This window comes from Aedes albopictus, chromosome 3 (genome assembly GCF_035046485.1).
Source record: "Aedes albopictus strain Foshan chromosome 3, AalbF5, whole genome shotgun sequence".
NCBI classification, from domain to species: domain Eukaryota; kingdom Metazoa; phylum Arthropoda; class Insecta; order Diptera; family Culicidae; genus Aedes; species Aedes albopictus.
The window spans coordinates 449,831,771-449,852,363 of record NC_085138.1 but is presented as its reverse complement, the minus strand read 5'-3'; the positions used below and the strand labels follow the sequence as shown (position 1 = coordinate 449,852,363).

Sequence of the window (20,593 nt, the reverse complement as noted above, 5' to 3'; positions counted from 1 at the left end):
TGGGTTTTTATTACTTTGTTTCCCTCAAATGGTTCCGTGGATGGAAAAAATACAACTTACATTGAAAGCAACATGCGACATGAGACAATTTGGAAGGTCCACTTTTTGATATACTTCATCTGAATTGACTTGTTTTCTTGTAGACAGCAAAATACTGTACTGTACGTATCTCACCGTGTCCTAAAATTAAGTGAAATGATTTTATATATGTAGAGTTATAGTGGAATGTGCCCCCATTGCCTAAATGGTCCCGCCTTTGAGGTGATCCTTGGGATCATTATGTTTAAAAGTTAAAAAAAAAAAACAATGAGTTCTATACTCATTGAACTACCAGTTTTTGTGTTATGATCAATTGACCACACAATAAGTTTCTTCGAGACACATATATAGTATAGTATAGTGATCATTGAATTTTCGTCGGATCATTATAATGTAGAATGTAAAAAACCGCGAAAATAGAGACGTCGCATGACCATAGTATTTGAGATATAATTAAATAAACCTCGAAACAGGTTCCCAGGGCCCATTCAAATGGCCACCTTAAGGCCAGAGCGAGTTTGAAGGCCTATTTGTATCCTGCCGGATAGCTACTATCTGACTGAAACAATATGCCGAAGACACCTCTTCTTGGCGTAACGTCCTCACTGGGACAATGCCTGCTTTTCAGCTTAGTGTTCAATGAGCACTTCCACAGTTTTTAACTGAGAGCTTCCTCTGCCGATGACCATTTTGCATGTGGATATCGTATGGCAGGCACGAAGATACTCTATGCCCAAGGAAGTCAAGGAAATTTCCTTTACAAAAAGATCCTGGACCGACCGGGAATCGAACCCGTCACCCTCAGCATGGTCATGCTGAATACCCGTGCGTTTACCGCCTCGGCTATATGGGCCCTAAACACCAACAGTCTATCTAGCAAAGCGTTTGATCTACAACTTTCGCCGTAACGGGACACCCTTTGCAGAACACTGTTTTCACGCGAGTGTAGCGCTGCGCTCCGGAAACTAAATCAAGAATATTTCCTAAACTATAGGGTGGGGCGGGGCAAGATGGGTCGCGGGGCAAGATGGGTCAGTGCCATTTTCGGGCGCATTAATCATGTTTTGATTATGTTAATAATTTTGTTAGATGACCAGCATGAATATACAAAAGTTTGGGGCATTGATTGAAAAATTATTCACTCTCATTGGAAATGAAAAATCAAATGGTTTTTAGCCATTTTTCTTATGCGATACATTCCATATATTCTCCATATAAACGGCCGCGGGGCAAGATGGGTCACCTTCAATTTTGAACGTATTTTTGGAGCATTCAAAAGTTATTTATTTTTTATTACAAGACTATCTCATAACTGACTTCAATCAAGCGGAATGAACGCTTAAAATTATAACATAAAATTATAATATTTTTTAGTGAAAACATCGATTTTCAAGTCGCCTGAGGACCACTCGAATCGTAAAGTTTTTTATATTCCAAATAAATTTATAAAATGTTTACTAGTAGCTCTTGTTTACTCAGTATGGATATGGAGCATACATGAATGCGGAACAAATCTTATATTTTGACGTTTTTCGTTGAGAAAATGTGAATTACTTAAAAGGTGACCCATCTTGCCCCGCCCTTTTTTCACGGCGCAAAATCGATCACTTTTTAAAACTGCTTGTTTAACATCATATTTTGTGTTTAATGATCTTTTTATCGACTTTTAGCATAGCTAACTAGTGTATTGAAGAGTAGCGGACGAATACAAACCAATACGATTTGTATTTACAAAGTTATGGTGATACATCCTTAGGTGACCCATCTTGCCCCGCCCCACCCTACATTTCTCAGTAAAACTCACTACGGCAACCTCGTTCATATCAACTCAGAACTTTTAAAAAGAAGAGTTCTGCGATGATGTCCGGTTACGAAATGTAACATGTTAAATAAAGTAAATTGGAACCAAAACCTCGTAAAACAAGTATTGCATCAGAAAGTACATCTCATATTAATTTAAGCTTGTTATGAAACCTGTTAAATCATATGGCCATAACCATTATATTCGATTGCAGACGGTATTTGTTCACAAAATGAGTTTCTTTCGGTGTCCCGTTACGCTGAAATGTGTCCTATAGGTAGTTCCAAATTCCAATAGAATCATAAGCTTTCAAACAAAAAAAAAAGAAGTTTTAAATCGGTTGACTTATTCAAAAAATATTTTTTTGAAAATTCACGCCACATCATTTAGAAAGTTTTTTTTCAGTTTCTTCTGGAGCCAATAGTAAGTACGACTTCCACTGATGAAGCGCCTTCGTATTTCACGGCTCACGTTATTGTCAGCCGTTAGCAAGGAGTCGAGGTAGACGAGGTTCTACTACTTCGAAAGTATCCCCGTCTATCGTAGCATTGCTGCCAAGGCTTGTCCTGTCTCGCTCAGTTCCACCTACCAGCATGTACATACAGGGGATAGACAAAATGATCGGGACAGTTAAAATTATCACTTTTCAAATAATGTTCAACTAGCTGTAACCTTTCGAAAAGTACATCGAATATTTTCAAATTTTTACTGTAAGTTCATCAACTAGTTGTGTATCAGTGGTCCAAATGTGGAAAAGATCGGGCTATTCTCCACGAAGTTATAAATATTCTTGAAAAAGGTAAAATTATCCGACAGCCAACTTTGAGCTGTTATATCTCCGTATTCAATGAACTGATTTCAATGAAATTTTGACCATTCATGACTTATATAATGAACTCTAGAAAACGTTTAACTTAACTTGAAATTTTTAACAAGAGAAATACTTATGGTGATTTCATTTATTTCACGATTTTTTAGTAAATTGATTTATTTTTAATATGCATCCCATTACTTTCTCAATTTATTATCGGCTATGTTGTTACTTTCCTTCAAAACACATTTATATATAAGTCATTTAGAGGGAATTTAAATGAACTATACTGCCGTTATAAGCATAGTTGTCCCATGTTACTTTTTGACGATTTTGACTTTTTTGCACCAGGCGCTCTATTTATACGTATATTTTCATATAACATCAAAAAATAACATACTTTGTTCGAAAACTCAATGAAAAGCATGTCAAGTCAAATTGTCCCACTGTTAAATTTCTACGCATGTCTGTCCCACAACTGAAATTCTACGCATAACAGTCCCACTATAAAATTTCTACGTAATACCGATACAATAAGCATTTTTAGTAACTTATTTCTTATTTATTACACCATCTTCGATTATCTCGCACAGACTGAATTTCTTATACTAAAATTAATCTAGTTCTCTTATCCTACTATTAAAAACACATTTAGATACATTAAAATCAAATAGCTCAGCAACATCGTTGAAGGAGCGAAGACACATAAAAAATGGATTGTTATGTCCATAGTTGGCGCGGTGAAACGGAATGACCAGGAAGGGTGAATGACGGAATCGTCTGGGAGGGACGTGAATCGGAATCTGTTCAAGTAGTTCCGAACAGTCGATATTCCCTGTGAGCAGATCGTAAATGAGCATCCTCTGTTGATTCGTGCGCCTAATGGATAGCGATTCTAACTTGATTAGTTGACAACGATCCGAATAGTGGGGAAGGTTCACTGGATCCCGCCAAGGAAGGTTTCGCAGTGCAAAGCGTATGAACTTTTTCTGCACTCGCTCGATCGTTAGTATGTGTGTAACATAATATGGACACCATACCACAGCTGCGTATTCGAGGATGCTTCGTACCAGAGAACAGTACAGAGATTTCAGAGCATAAATATCGGTGAAACCAGAGGCGTGTCGGCGTATGAACCCAAGTGTTGAGAATGCCTTAGCAGTAATAATCCCAATGTGCTTCTCAAAACATAGCCTTGAATCCATTGTTACACCCAAATCACATATAGAGTACACTCGATCCAGTGTGGCTGTACCCATCGTGTAGTCATGGCGATGGATGTTCTCGTGTCGACTGAATGATATAATTTTACATTTGTTACTGTTGACCCGCATGCCGTTGTTATTACACCATATAATCAGGTTGTTTATGTCCTCCTGCAAGGCTTCGCAATCAACTGGTGAGAGAATGACACGATATAATTTAAGGTCATCTGCGAAGGAGAGTTTTGATGATGAGAACAATATGTTCAAGTCGTTCACAAAAATATTGAAGAGTAGCGGTCCCAACACACTGCCCTGAGGTACGCCAGATGTTATATGAAAGGTCGGCGAGCGTATGTTGTTTAGAACTACGAAAGCTCGTCGTCCTGTGAGGTAGGAGAAGATCCATTCTGTTATCCATTCGGGAAATCCAATGTGTTTCATTTTGTTGACTATCAGGATGTGCGGAACGGTGTCAAAGGCCTTAGCGAAATCTATGTAGATTGAGTCAACTTGCCGCTTAGCCGCGAGTTCTTTTGACAATTTAGTAGTGTAGCACATCAAGTTCGAGGTTGTAGACCGGTGCTTCATGAAACCGTGCTGGGTATCCGAGATAAATGAACATGAAGCATTGTATAAAATATTATGCAACATTTTCTCTAAAACCTTGCTAAGGCAACAAAGAATAGAAATACCCCGATAGTTGCAAACGTTGCTGTAGTTTCCAGATTTGAAGATCGGAACTATGCGAGCTGTTTTCCACTCATCTGGAAACGCTCTTTCGCGAATTGAGCTGTTAAAGATTAGAGCTATCGGAGATGCTAGCGACGTGGAACAATTTTTTAAAAGAACTGGTGGTATGCCATCCGTGCCGGCGCCTTTGTCAGAGTCAAGAACTACCAGTGCCTCAATTACGTCAGCCGGTGTAAATTGAGGGCAACGTAAGTTGATATGGCAAGCATTGATATGAGCGAAACTGTTGTTGCGTTGAACTGGAGGAACCTTGCTGTATACACTTTCGAAAAAAGATGCAAATAAATCGGCTGCTTCCGAGTCGGTGTTAGAAGATGCGCCATTATAGGTTACGACAGAAGGAACTCGGTTGCTGGATCTTTGGTTTTTGATGAAATTCCAAAAGCGCGAGGGGTCTTCCTTCACGCTTGCCTGGATCCTTGATATGTATTCGCTGTGCGTGGATGAGAGAAGCGTTTCGTACGTGATTTCCATTTCTCGAAGGTTGATTCTGTCGGTTTCTGATTTAGTTCTAAAAAAACGCTTTCTTGATTTTCTCAGGCTGTTTCGTAGGTTTCGTAGTTCGGGAGTCCACCAGGGTTTGCTGAAGACTGGAGTTGATCTGCTTCTTTTTCTTGGTACATTCTCGTTGATGACTGCATTGAGTTGGTCATAGAATATGGCCAGAATTTCTTCCAATGGTCGGTTGGCGAGTACGGCATCCCAGTTGATGTCGGCAAGGGCATTATTCAGCTGTTGATAGTCACAAGCCTGAAAGTCTAATATCCAATCTTCTTGAACGGGTGAGTCGAAATTGATGAAACCTTCGTCAAAGACTAGAATGAACGGAACATGGTGATTGTCGACCCGCAACAGTGGAGTAGGAGGAAGGACGACATCGAAGTACTCCGGAAGGTTGACAAACGCTAGGTCGAGAAGATTTCCGCTCGTGTTGGTAAACCCATTGATTTGACGCAGACCCGTGGAAAACAATGATTCGACCAGATTTCGCTCATGCTCGGCAGACATATTCGAGGGAATGAATCCATTTGTGTCGCTATCTAGTTGCCAACGAAGCTTGGGCAGATTGAAGTCTCCGATGGACATGACGACGTCAAACACCGACAAACGATCTGCTAAGACCTGCATAACACAGGCGTGTGCGGCATAGAGCGTGGCGCTGGAATCGGGTGGGATGTAGATCGTAGTTACGTAAAGAGAGCAGCGGCGCAGTTTAATGGCTACGACGACTTGCTCTAGGTTTTCGCAATTTGGTAGAGAAACGGAGTCGCATCGTAGATTATTCCTCACTGCGATCAGAACACCACCTCCACGCGAGTGGCAACTGGTTGATTCGTTACGATCACAACGGAAAATCGTGTAATCGGATGTGATCTCGGTGCTATCGATTCCCTCTTGTAGCCATGTTTCCGTCAAAACGAGCACGTCGTAATCACAGCTACTCAGCAACAGCCTCAGGCGGGCAACTTTTGTTCGCAAACCCCTGACGTTCTGATAGTATACAGAACAGTGGTGATCCGTAGATGCTTGCTTGCCGGCAGATACGGTGTGTGTTGAGATTACGGGTTCGGTAAGCTCGTTCGCAGTATGATTCAAATCGAAGCCACTGGAAGCGATTGAAATTACGGAAGGTGTATTGCTCTGGTCGTATTCGTACTTGCCTGCAGATGGAGTTTGGAAGGCCCGTTCTCCTTGCTCGTACACAGGACCGGGATGACTGTTGGCCGCTGGCGGGAGTGGCTCGACTGTGACGAGTGGATTCGGGCCTTCCAAAAGGCTAGCAGGCGTGCATCCCGGTACAGGAAATCCAGTTGAGCGAAGTGAATCGCCTGGTAGCGCTGACTGAGTGGTCAGGACTGCGATGGAGGGTTCCAGGGTGTTGTTTAGCGCACATAACGGTTGAACTGGTACTGCTGGCTTACACCATGTAGAAACGTTGATATTCGTGGAGCTGTGGTGGGAAATTTCTTCAGCGCGGATATTTGCTTCAAGTTGAGGGTACTTGCCTGATAGCACAGGCTGGAAGACCCCTTCGCCTGACCCAAACACAGGACCGGGACGGCTGATGATCGCTGGCTGGGTGGTCACGACTGTGGTGGGGGGCATAGGGGCTTCCAATGTGCTGTATATCGTGCGTCCCGGTTGGCTGGTTATCTTCGTTGGTAGATGATGACCAGAATCGTCGAAATTCGTGGAGCTGTGGTGGGAAATTCCTTCAGAGCGGATATTTGCATCAGGTTGAGAGTACTTGCCTGATTGCACAAGCTGGAAGACCCCTTCACCAGACCCAAACGCAGGACCGGGACGTCTGTTGATCGCTGGCTGGATGGTCACGACTGCGATGGGTGGCTCCAGGGCTTCCAAAGTGCTAGATCTTGTGCGTCCCGGGTGTGGAGATGTGCTTCGTTGTACTAATGCGTGGATTTCGGAAGCTGTGCAGCCATTTCGTTTTTTGGATGTGGGTCAAATGCTCGCACGGTAATGCCTTCTGGCCAGTAAAAGGCATCGCTGACCACATTTGAGTAGGTTTTGTCTACGGACACTTTGAAGGATACGAAAGAAAGCTCTTCTAGTCTTTTCCCTCGAGGAATTAGCTTCGTGACTTGGACTTGCGAGAGGTCCGCATTTGAGATGTCACACACATACTGTTTTACATCTTCTTCAGTCTGATCGGGTGCGAAAGGAGTGACGTAGAAAGTATCGTCGTTGTTGGCATAACGAGCACTATTTGCAACTCTGAGAACGTGGTTGTTGGGCCTGCTAGTACTACCACCGGGCAAGGCTTGTGGCGGAGTACCGTCGCCAACGGTGTCACGGTGTGTCGTAATGCGCCTTGGATTGTGAGACGTAGCCGCAGGAGTCGAGTTGTTGATACGAGGTGCATTTGCGGAGTGGTTCGTGGACGTTGATTGGTTTTCAACTATTTGCACACGTTTATTTTGTCCAACGACAAACCTGTTCGGAGCCATAGCAATTGAGCTGTTAACCTCATCCAACACTTCGAAGAATGATGTCTCTTCGCAGGATCGTGAGCGATTGATTGGGTCAGTATCGACATCGTCGAATGTCATTTCGTCTATGGTCTGTAGAAATGTTTGATGGAGCGAGCTATCTAAGGGTTTCGACTGATTTAACCGATGATTGTCATAGAGTGTTTTGTTGATCTTCTTAAGGTTTTCTCCGTAGTTTCCGAGCCGGGTGTCCATTGCGTCCGTGCGAATCAGCAGTTTACGAAGGGCTTTCAGTATAATTTTATCACGTTCATATACCGCCGGCTCAAAGTTCAGGCGGCAGGATTTGCAGAACCAGAACATGCCCACTTTTGACGTCCAGGTTGCATATTGAGCGTTTGTTAAGCCTACACAAGTGGAGTGAAAAGCCATTCCACATGAACCGCTACATGAGACCACTCTTTCTGTGTCCAAACATTCCTTACAAACTTGACATGATTCCATGATACTGGGCAAAGACAAGTAGTGATACGAAGCTCCGCAATTCGACGGTAAATTTATGTTGCGAGGAATGCGCCTGCTGGTATGCAACACTGCCAAAGTAGTATCGATGAGCTTTTGCTTGCTTCCAGTTTTTTCTGGCAGATGGCGCTTCGGAAAACTAACAGCGAGTAGGTGGATGTATGGACAATTATGATAGCACAACCAGAAACACGAAACACAAAACACAATAATTCACAAAACTACGATCGCGAAACTCGTTTCTAGCATTGGTACGATTAACACAGACGTTTGAAATGTCGCTTAGTTCAATTTCGTGAATTTACGGCACATAATACAACGAATCGGCGGCGATGAAATTTACAAACACAACAGACGACCGTTTATACGAACAGCAGTTCTCAACTCAACTCTGCTTCTCAACTTAGCTTCACCTAATAGCATGGCTATTTCAATACTGCATGGTATTAACCCTTCTTTTATGTTGGCATTACGCTCCAGCTGGAACAAAACTTGTTTTCCAGTTAACTGATATTTCTTTGCAACTTGCAGTTGCAATCTGAATTCAAATACATATTGCTGCAATGCGCGTTGAGCTCATAAACCAAACATAAACATTTAAACTTAATTAGGAGGCTCAAATGTCGTGAAGCATGACGAAGCCGATCCAATATAATGACAAAGAGGTTGCTGAATTGAATGACTGGTATATGTGAAAATTTTCAGAATTTAAGCAAACTTAAAATATTGTTGGTAAGTGAGTTGATGAGTTTTTATTTCACTATGTTATCCCAATAATTTGGTTGAATTAGTGTGTCGGTAAGTGAGTGGCTTAGTTATCGAATATTTAGAAAATAAAAAGAACACTTTTGGGGTTAAACCCAAATCGAAGATGAACTGCTGGAGGCACTGAACAAGCAATCAATATATCAATTGATGAGAGATCAACCGAGTAAGCGAATTGAAGAGTAAGTGAGTGACTTGGTGAGCGAGATTTTGTAAGTGTGTGGGTTGATGAGTAAATGAGTAAGATGATAAGCGAGTGTTTTGATAAGTGAGTTGATTTATTAATGGGCTGATGGGTAAATGAGTGACTGTTTTGAATGAATGTGTTAATGAGTTATTGAGTAACTTGATAAACAAGCGACCTAGACGCTCAGAGACTTGAGAAACTGTTGTTAGTAAGTTGTGTCGTAGATAAGCGGCTTTCTGTGTATATGTTAAAGAAATGATAGAGCCCAAAATTTCTTATTATTGTATTTGAATTAAAAGTGAACATAGTACCGTAATTGTTTGTTTTCGAATAGGATGAATATAGAACCGTACCATTACCAACGGCATTCTGACCCTTCATATTCAAATAAAGATACATGAAGCATGAAGCCTCTAATGGCAAATCCCTCCCAATCTTTGCTGGGGTTCCTATTCATATGACCCATACAAGCAGAATGCCTTGCCTTGGTGCAGAATGTTTTGAAAACTTAAGGACAGACTTGTTAGAAACCCAAAATGGTCGCCGCAATGGCCGACTTTGGCACCTACTCACGATTTCGAGCGCACAAATCTCTTCGTAAACAAAACCAGCACACCTGATCTTCTTATTTAAGGCTCATTACAAGTGAGCAAGATCAGAATAATAAAATGCACTGTTGTTTGATACTTTCTTCTTGAGATTTGTGCGTCTGAAGTTCTGATGCACTGTTCAAGCGGGATTTCAAGACGTTTGTCCTTAAGCTGTTGTATTTCTAAACATATTTTATTTCATTGATATGTACATATTTCTAGTCATTTAAAATTAATACAAAAGCTTAATCAGTTGTATGTTTTGTTGGTCATTAGGCAAAATAGACCATTAGGCCGAAAAGGTCATTGGGCCGAAAAAATCATAAGGCCGAAGAGGACGTCAGGTATTGAACAAGGTCATTTCGCCAAGACCTGGCCAAAATACCATTTCGGCCTAAAGACCTTTTCGGCGTAAAGACTTTTTCGGCCTAAAGACCTTTTCGGCCTAAAGACCTTTTCGGCCTAAAGACCTTTTCGGCCTAAAGACCTTTTCGGCCTAAAGACCTTTTCGGCCTAAAGACCTTTTCGGCCTAAAGACCTTTTCGGCCTAAAGACCTTTTCGGCCTAAAGACCTTTTCGGCCTAAAGACCTTTTCGGCCTAAAGACCTTTTCGGCCTAAAGACCTTTTCGGCCTAAAGACCTTTTCGGCCTAAAGACCTTTTCGGCCTAAAGACCTTTTCGGCCTAAAGACCTTTTCGGCCTAAAGACCTTTTCGGCCTAAAGACCTTTTCGGCCTAAAGACCTTTTCGGCCTAAAGACCTTTTCGGCCTAAAGACCTTTTCGGCCTAAAGACCTTTTCGGCCTAAAGACCTTTTCGGCCTAAAGACCTTTTCGGCCTAAAGACCTTTTCGGCCTAAAGACCTTTTCGGCCTAAAGACCTTTTCGGCCTAAAGACCTTTTCGGTCAAAGACCTTTTCGGCCTAAAGACCTTTTTGGCCTAAAGACCTTTTCAGTCTAAAGATCTTTTCGGCTTAAAGACCTTTTCGGCCTCAATTCATTTTCAGCCTAAAGACCTTTGCGGCCTAAGAACCTTTTCAGGCTAAAGATCTTTTCGGCCTAAAGACCTTTTCGGCCTTAGGACCTTTTCGGCCTAAAGACCTATTTGGCCTAAAGACCTTTTCAGCCTAAAGACTTTTTCGGCCTAAAGTCCTTTTCGGCCTCAATTCATTTTCAGCCTAAATACCTTTTCGGCCTTGAAACCTTTTCGGCCTAAAGACATTTTTAGCCTAAAGACCTTTTCGGCTTCATGACGTTTTCGGCCTAATGACCAATCCGGTTTAATGAAATTTTTGGCCTAATGGCTGGTGCTGCTAACCGCACGGCCACGAAACCCATAATTTATAACTCACTTACAAACTCACTAATTCACTTACTAATGCACCCACTCCTACAGAACAGATCTCACATACTCATAAACCAACAAACTCACTTACTCACTATGTCACTCACTGACTTACTAACTCATTTACTTACTATCCCACACACACTCACCAATTTAATAATTCTCTTATCAACACATTAAAATTGACGGGGCAACTCCCTGTAAGCTGTAACTTTCCTAATTCGTAACTGACTCACTCACCAACTCACTTAATTTTGGAGCATCTCACATTCATCCTTTCATCAATTCACTAATCAACTTCTTATTCACCAACTCACTCACCTAGTTACTACTTAACCGATTATTAAGAAAGTGTTAAAATGTGGGGTCACTCTTTTGTTGTCTTTCGGCTCCGTTTTGCCTCGAGACATTTGAGCCTTATGCATGAAAGTCTTATAATGTTATAAGAGAAGCTAACATTGTTTGTTATTAAAAAATATAATTAAAAAGTATAGAACAGACCACATCGAGCGTGAAAAGAGACGAATAATTATCGTGGGACTGATATGCGTAGAAATTTCGCCAACAGGTCCACATTTCTAGGCATAACAGTCCCACTAATAAAGTTTTTGCTTAAAGCACCATATTTTTAAAAATATTTGATTGGAAATACTTCAGGCATGAAAATATAAGCGATTTCTGACGATACTATGAAAACTTAAATCCGATTTGTTGCACCATTTGGTCAAAAAACATGAAAAACCCGTTTGAAATTTCAATCGCGATTTTCTCAGTTTCAAGTTTTTCAACATGGGACAACTATGCGTAGAACGGCAGTATAATTTGCATCTTGAATTTTGAAACGATGTTGAATTTTTGGATAATTTGGTGTTTTATTAGAAAAATAATCTAACCGTTATAATTTTCTTTCGTGTTGAGAATTTTAAGTTATGTCAAAGGCGTTCCATAGCTCGTTATATAAGTCATACATGGTCAAAATTTCATTGCATTCGATTCATTGAATACGGAGATATAACAGCTCAAAGTTGGCTATTGGATAATTATACCTTTTTCGAGAATCTTTAAAACTTCGTGAAGAAAAGCCCGATCTTTTCCAAATTTGAAACACTGATACACAACTTGTTGATGAACTTACAGTAAAAATTTGAGAATATTCGATGCACTTTTCGAAAAGTTAGAACTAGCTGAACATTTTTTGAAAAGTGGAAATTTTGCCTGTCCCGATCATTTTGTCTATCCCCTGTACTTTGTCTTAGCCGCATTCAGCACCAGTCCGACCTTTGCTGCTTCACGTTTCAGGCGGGTGTACAGTACTGTCACCGTTCCAAATGTTCTAGCAATAATATCCATGTCATCCGCAAAACAGACAAAAATTGGCACAGTTCATATGGGACCTAACTAAATGGAATCAAAAAGTCGACTGGAGCGAGGGTTTGATTTTTGCCTCATGCTAGTGTTCATAGTATGCTATGCTATTATTGTAATTTTCAGCAAAGTTGTTCGCATAGATGAAGTTAAGATTTGTCATATTAAAATAATATTTTATAATATAATAATAAATATATATGCACTATTCTAGACATTTTTAAGTAACCCATTCAGCCAAGCCCTACCCTATCCAGTAATTAAAAAAAAAATTAAATAAATTTATGGAGTTATGTTATTTCTTCCATCAACATCTCAAATTGTTGATACGGCTCCCCTACTTGTTATTTGTGTTTTATTTTGATTCCTTTATTTCATCATTCTAGCACCTCTCAGTTGAATGCGAAACCGACAAATACAACTGTACTCACGTTCATTACTTTGCTTCTACCGTACCTACTAGTATATGTTGAAGAGCTTCAGTCTGTATACAGATCACGAAGATTATGTATCATAGTGGTGCAGCTCTCAGCTGTCATCGATAACGATGCTATTTTGATAAACGCAATAGTCTTGAATCGATATTCGCAAAAATAAGACCGGATATCTTGGCTTTCCGCATTCCACGAAAAAGAAAACTGCTAAAGGCAAGTGTTCTTAACGTTGCCATAAAATCATCTGTGCGCGGAAAACAAACAATTTGGCTGAAAAACATCAAAATGGAGCAGTACTACATCGATGATTTTGGACCCAAATATAGCGATTTGCCAATGGAAGTAAGTAAAAAAAATATATTGTTTGGAATGATCTCGTGACCTGTTAATATTACGATTTTTTTCACAATCGTTTTGGAGACATTGACCTATAATATTGTACAAAGAAAATGATGGGTAGGAAGTTAATCGTAACCAGACTGATTGTCTTATCTTTTCAAAATATTTGTTGTAGATTTAGCACATCATGCTACTAATGCACACGAAAAACATTTGTCACCGCGATTTCATTCAGATATTTCTTTGTTCCAATTGCAGATCTTGGTCAAAATATTTGGTTACCTGAATCCAGGAGATAGATTTGCTGTCGGTCTAACATGCAAACGGTGGCTGGAAGCAACGCAATATCAACACTTCATCAACGATGTTTGTCTCAACTTTTACAAAACCCATTTCAACGACACCACAAACCCAGTACTTTATTTGTTGAAGAGTTTTCGATCCTTTCAAAACGTTTGTTTTACACAAGTTGATTTCAATGAAACCGAGCAATTTTTCTCCAGATTTGGTTTGCATATTCATGAGCTTAGTTTCAAGGCATGTGATATTCGAGAAAAAACCTTCATTTGTATGTTGATGATGGTACCTAATTTGCGAACTTTGAGAGTGGAAGGTTGCAGAGAACTGTTAATGTCAGGAAGATTATTTGAACCTGGACCAGATCAGCAAATATTAGCTAGTACATTAGAAAATGTAACCAGGCTTAGTTTGGGTTTCAATCGTTTCCTGTCGGATGCCTTGTTTAAGCGAATAGTCCTGCTAATGCCAAACTTGGAAGATTTAGATCTGACCAGTTGTTCCATTTCATTTCACAAAGGACTTTACCGAAAATTCTATCCCGGTCGTCCAGATGATGCCTCAGAAAACGTGTTGACATTTTATTATATTTCACAATTTATTGAGCGCCAAGCACATAAATTGAAGAAATTGAATTTTAGTTCAACACTAATCGATGGCGATGCACTTGAGGTGTTGGCTGGTTTCAAGTTGCTAAACCTTGAAAGCTTTGATTTGAATTCTTGTGACCAATTAACTAATCCTGGTATAACGGCTCTAGCTCAAGCAAAAACTACACTGCAGTATTTGGATTTTTCCAAATCGGTACGCTTCACAGATTCTTGTTTGCATAAAATTTGTCATCATTTGCCGAACCTAGTTTCACTGAAAGTTCGTCGCTGTCGGGCCTTAACAGATCTTGGTATAGTGGAGATAGTGCGATTGGAAAAATTACAAGTTTTGGATATTTCTGAATGTGAATCTGTAACTGGACAAGGCATTATAAAAGGCATCGCTTCAAAGTTGAATCCCACATTACTTGAACTTTACGTCAGTGCACTGAATTTATGCGAGAGCTCGGTTACCAAAATTGCGGAATGCTTTCCTTCATTACGCGTGCTGGATCTGAGCTACTGCTTCCATTCGGTGTCAGATCTTTGCTTACAAATGATATTTAAAAATTTGATATGGTTGAGACACCTGAACTTGGACTGCTGTGATAAGGTAGGTTTTGATGTTTAATTGGAAAACGATGGATAAAATTTATTTAATTTCATTGACATTGCTGTTTCAGATTTCCGATAGTGCCATGACTGGTGTAGGAATGTTGCAAAAGGTTCAAGATTTCGAAACCAATAAGACAACGGTAGCCCAATCAGTAACACCCAGTAGTTCTGCGAGTGACGAAATCGATCAGATGCCGCCAGTTCCTAGTCGTCCATCAACAAGCAATATATCAGAAGAGCCTTTTAAAATATCTATCCGTAGCAAAGCAGAGCAGGAGATCGTCAATGATGCTTTGCGGAAAAGAGCTATGATGGAGATATGCCAGCAGAACGAGTTCCACAAAGATGATGCTAGTACTGGCTACTCCATCGACCGCCTTAAGGGATTGCGAGTGTTACGTCTATCACAGTGCAATAAGCTATCCGATATATCTTTGATGTATGCTTTCAAGTTAAAGGAATTGAAAGAAATTAGCTTGGCTAAATGCCAGCAAATATCTGGTGTGGGTATAAAATCATTGGTACAAAACTGTCCATCTCTCGAAGTGGTGGACCTCAGCGAATGTCATAACGTCAACGATAAAGCAATTGAAATGATTGCCATACATTTGAGACGCTTGCAGATTTTGTCCCTTGAAAGATGCTTCCAGCTTTCCGACTTCAGGTATAAAATTAATAAGAATAATCTAGGCTTCTGTTAATAACAGTATTTTCATTCACCAATTTTAGTTTGGACTACATTGCAATTCATTGCAAAGCGCTGCGATCTCTAGATGTGAGAGGCTGTCGGAATATGTGCGCTGAACCAAATCTTCGGCTAGTCAACGTGCCCACCCTTCGGACTGTTCACATGAGCAAGCCCGGTCCATACGTGGGTGAACCTGGCTATTTCGTGAAGAAACCACCCCCACCACCGATGCCAAAACGTATTTAATATTTACTGTTACTTGATGCTGGTGGATTGTTAATTGTTGTTTTGATATTGATTATTTATTTTTTATTGTTTTAAATATTGTCGTTGATAATCCAGTATTTGTAAACAAATAATCCAGTATTTGAAAACAAATAAAACAGACCAAATATTTTCTCAGAGTTACAATAAACATGTCGCATATAAACTCGCTTGATTTTTATTTTTCCATTGCGAAGATGACCGCTTCTGAGTTTCAGACGGGCTTAGTGGTCTAGTGGCTACTGCTTCTGAATGGTATGCACAAGGTCCTGGGTTCAATCCCTGGCCCGTCCCTTTCCTCCTACTTTGTATCTTTCTATCTACATTCTCTCTTTCTTGTCTCTACATATACAACTCATGTTTATTCATAAGTTCATGACCATCGCTAGAACAGAAACGGATTGAAAAGGCCGTTTCCCTTCTTTCCATCTTTCCACAGCACAGGTATCAGGTATCAGAAGGCCGGCTCCAGAGACACGTTATCCTCTATTTGGGACATTTGTGCCATCGCCAAAATAACAGCCTATTTCATCATCTACCTGAGGGAAAAGGAAGGAAAAAGGATTTGGATGGGGATAGGGACAGGTAGGGAAATAGGAAAAATACCCTGGAAGAGGGTACTAACGCACAAGCGTACCACAATGGGTTCAAACAGCGCCCTGAAAAGGGCACTGTAATAACGCATAAAGCGAAAGAGAGCCTATAGCTCTTTACCACAGCGGGTTAAGAACAACAGAATATCTTGAAGATTCAGGTTTCTGAAGTCAGTTTCACTTAATAAGTGTTTACCGAATACTCGGAAACGCAGTTGCGCGAAAACTGGACAGTTACATATCAAATGATACGAAGTTCCATAATCGGATTCACAGCTATCACAGGCAAATGAATCAGCTTGCTGAATATTCGCCATGTGATAGCTGAGTCGGCAGTGGCCAGTCAATGCTTTGACCAGCATGCTGCAATTCTGCTTAGACAGATTAGTTAGATACTTCGCCACCCGTAGAGATGGCTCAGCACTATACAATTTGGTTTGACGACATGACTCCAAACTATTCCAATATTGTCTGTGTTGAGTGACAGCCCAGGTGTGAATCTGAAGCTTAATCCAACACTTCGATATCGGAATAGCTGGCTCAGGGCCAATGAAGTCATGTGATGCTCCAGAGCGAGCTAACTCATCAGCCAATTCATTTCCAGCGATGGAAGAATGACCAGGTACCCATAGAAGGTGAACAGCGTTTGCTGAATTCAGCTCCTCGATTTGAGTTCGACAAGCGATAACTATCTTCGACCTGGAGTTGGCCGAAGCAAGTGCTTTAATAGCAGCCTGGCTATCTGAACAGAAGTATATTACTTTGCCCATTACGTGCTGCTGAAGTGCTGATTGCACTCCGCACATAAGAGCAAAGATTTCGGCCTGAAAACGGTACAGTGTCTACCAAGTGAATCTGGCTGTATCAGTCTGCCTTAGCTCACGAGAATAAACACCAGCACCTGCTCGACCTTCGAGAAGGGAGCCATCAGTGTAACATACGATGCCGTCTGAAATACTTCTTTCCAGATAACCAGATGTCCACTCTTCCCGGGAAGGGAATTTCGTGGAAAATGTCCTATATGGAAAATTACAAGCAATTGTAAGATCACTTGGAGCAAGGACAATTTTGTCCCAATTCACCAAAAGTGGAAACAACGAGGTGTGTGTTGAACTGCGGTTCACAGGAGTTTCCTCTAGTAGACCGAGTACCCGTAACCGGTAAGTGCAAGAAAGGGCTTCTTGTTTGAGATGTATGTGTAGTGGGGCAACGTCAAAGAGAACTTCTAGCGCTGCCGTAGGAGTTGAAGAGAACGCTCCAGACATCGCCATTAAGCACATCCTATGGAGATGGCCTAATTTTGATTGGACCGTTCTCACTTCACCCTTTTGCCACCACACAAGACATCCATAAGCCAATATTGGTCGAACCACAGTTGTGAAGATCCATTTGATATACTTGGGTTTTAGACCCCAAGTTGTACCAAAAGTACGCCGGCATTGCCCGAGGGCCATACAAGCTTTCTTGATTCTGAACTCAATGTGAGGTGTCCAGGAAAGCTTGGAATCAAGAATGACTCCAACGTACTTTACCTGTTCAGTCACATCGATTTCAGAATCAAAGAGACGCAAAGGTCGAACGCCATTACGGTTTCGCCTTTCCGTGAAAAGAACAATAGATGTTTTACTCGGATTAACCGAAAGGCCATATTGGCGACACCAACCCTCAACTACCTGAAGGGCGTTTTGCATCAGGTCGAAAAGGGTGCTGATGCACATACCGACTAACAATGTTAGGTAGTCGTCGGCAAAACCATAAGTAGGAAAACCGCTATTATTGAGTTGCCTCAATAGCGTATCTGCTACGAGATTCCACAAAAGCGGTGATAAGACTCCCCCTTGGGGGCATCCACAAACACTCAATTTCCTAATCCCTGCTAGACGCAATGTCGAGAAGAGATATCGGTTTTTGAGCATTTGGTGAATCCAATTGGAAATCATTGGAGATATACCATGACTCCGTGCGGCTTCCAATATGGCATCGAAAGGCACGTTGTCAAAGGCACCCTCGATATCTAAGAAAACACCCAAACAAGATTGCTTTTGAGCGAATGCTTTCTCGATATCGTAAACAACCTTGTGTAAAAGAGTCACAGTGGACTTACCAGATTGGAAGGCATGTTGTTTCACATGAAGAGGCACGTTGGCCAGATGAACATCACGGATGTGATGATCCACAATGCGTTCTAATCATTTCAGAAGAAAAGAGGTCAAACTGATAGGTCTGAAACTCTTTGCTTCTTCATACGACGCACGACCCACTTTCGGAATAAACTTTACAGTAATATCCCTCCAGGATTTTGGAATATACCCTGTAGCAAAACTGCAAACAAGTAGTTTTTTCAAAACATGTTTGAAATAATCAAATCCCTTCTGAAGCAAAATAGGATAAATCCCATCTGCCCCAGGAGATTTGAAAGGAGCAAAGCTATTAAGAGCCCACTCAATCGATTCTATAGTTACAATACTCCGAGCCGAAGCTAAAGAATCATAACTACAAGAAAAGACATCAGGATCATCCGAAGATGTAATATCTACACATCCAGGGAAGTGTGTGCTGAATAAGCATTCCAGAACTTCCTCATCAGAGGAAGTCAGATCGCCATTTGGCAAACGAAGTTCGTTCACCCGGAAATTCTTAGATTTCGCAAGGATTTTGTTTAACCGACTGACTTCACTCAAGCTGGAAACATTTGTACAAAGGGTTTTCCAGCCGGATCTACTTTGTATCTTTCTATCTACATTCTCTCTTTCTTTTCTCTACATATACAACTCATGTTTATTCATAAGTTCATGACCATCGCTAGAACAGAAACGGATTGAAAAGGCCGTTTCCCTTCTTTCCATCTTTCCACAGCACAGTGTCAATATATCGCATATTTATGCAACCAAGTTAAGTGTGCCGTTTCTTCATCAGAGTAATCAGCACACAATCTATCACCTAAATATCCATGGATCGCATCGTTGACCAAAAGATACTCCCAAATCTCACATTATACCGTTCTAACAAATACCACATCCGTTTTGGTTGTGGCAACGCAGAGTAGCAACAACCATCACACTCTAACATTCCTATCCCTTCACAACTGGCTGGTAGGACTTGGCTGGCGCTGGTATTGATCCAAAATGAAGGAGTTGCTTAAATTGCACTTTGGGAATAAGCGGAGTGTCCCAGCCCCTGGCCTTATTCGGTTGGATCTCAGTGCAATTCATACCAGTTCAGATCAATCACGGAGGAGCAGCCATTGGCATGTAGGCACAGTCAGCCTAAGCTAAGATGATCGCTTCTGAATTTTTATTCAATGTTCCTTCGTGACACTTTACTTCTGTATCGGAAACACATTGACTCCCATCGATTCGGAACCCAGTGCTTCTTAACCGATATCGTGTGGAGGATGAAAGATTTTCGAAAAGATAAACTATACCAAGCGAGCTTCTAAAAACATGTGAAAAATAGGTACTGGTGATTGTATGCCGCCGTCTATCACCGATTGCAAGAAAGTTTGTGGGGCAATACCAGGCTGGATTCATCCGCCAGGTGTTGCAGAAATGACGCGAATACAACGTGCCCACACATCGATCGAGATCAGCTACGGCAGATTATGCACGAATTCGGATTTCCGGATAAACTAACACGATTGGTCAGGCCGGCGATGGTTCGAGTGATGTGTATTATGTGTATTATACTGCCCCTCTTGGCATGTCAGTCCCATGTTGTTTCTAATGCAAATCATATTTTTGTCTCTCACGAGCCCATTTAAAATAAATTTGATATTTTTCTCGCCTCATTTCACAGCTCAATGTGCCACGAAAGGTTTAAGCATCACATGAATACACTTTTTTGAAAACAATTGGAGTTATAGTGCAAAACGTCGGCACTTTGAAAAATAACATGGGACTGACAAGCGAAGGGGGGCAGTCGAGTATCATTGACACTCTAAAGGTCCTACGAATCTAGCAGAGGGTTACGGCATGGTGATGGTCTTTCGTTCTTGCTGTTTAACATTTCTCTAGAGGGTGCAATAAGGAAAGCGGGGATAAATACGAGAGGTACGATTTTCTCGAAGTCCGTTTAGCTGCTTGCTTTCGCCGATGATATTGATATATAATATCGCTCGCTCGCAAATTTGAGGTGATGGCGGAAACGTACATCGAACCAAAGAATGAACCCAGGCGAGTAGAATCAGTCATTATTGTGTCGAAGACAAAGTACAGGGAGGATTTAATGCGCCCGTCACACTGAATCTATATCGACGGCGATGAAATCGAGGCAGTTGAAGAATTCGTGGTACTTGGGTTCACTGGTTACCGCAGACAACGAGACCAGTTGAGACATTCAGAGACGAATTGTGGCAGCAAGTCGAACCTACTTTGGATTCCGCAGAACTCTACGAACGAACAAAGACCGTCGAACGAACTTAATCAGTAAAAAAAAACACTGATTAG

General features: G+C 41.2%; 1 protein-coding gene across 1 annotated transcript; it reads left to right on the top strand.

The window, feature by feature from the left end:
* The first annotated feature begins 12,800 nt into the window (after positions 1-12,800).
* LOC109425769 (F-box and leucine-rich repeat protein 13) lies at positions 12,801-15,723 on the top strand. The gene is made up of 4 exons (XM_019701089.3): positions 12,801-13,104; positions 13,360-14,601; positions 14,672-15,267; positions 15,333-15,723. The coding sequence occupies exons 1-4, from the start codon at positions 13,048-13,050 to the stop codon at positions 15,535-15,537; spliced, it is 2,100 nt and encodes a 699-aa protein (XP_019556634.3). The 5' UTR covers positions 12,801-13,047; the 3' UTR covers positions 15,538-15,723.
* Positions 15,724-20,593: the final 4,870 nt, after the last annotated feature.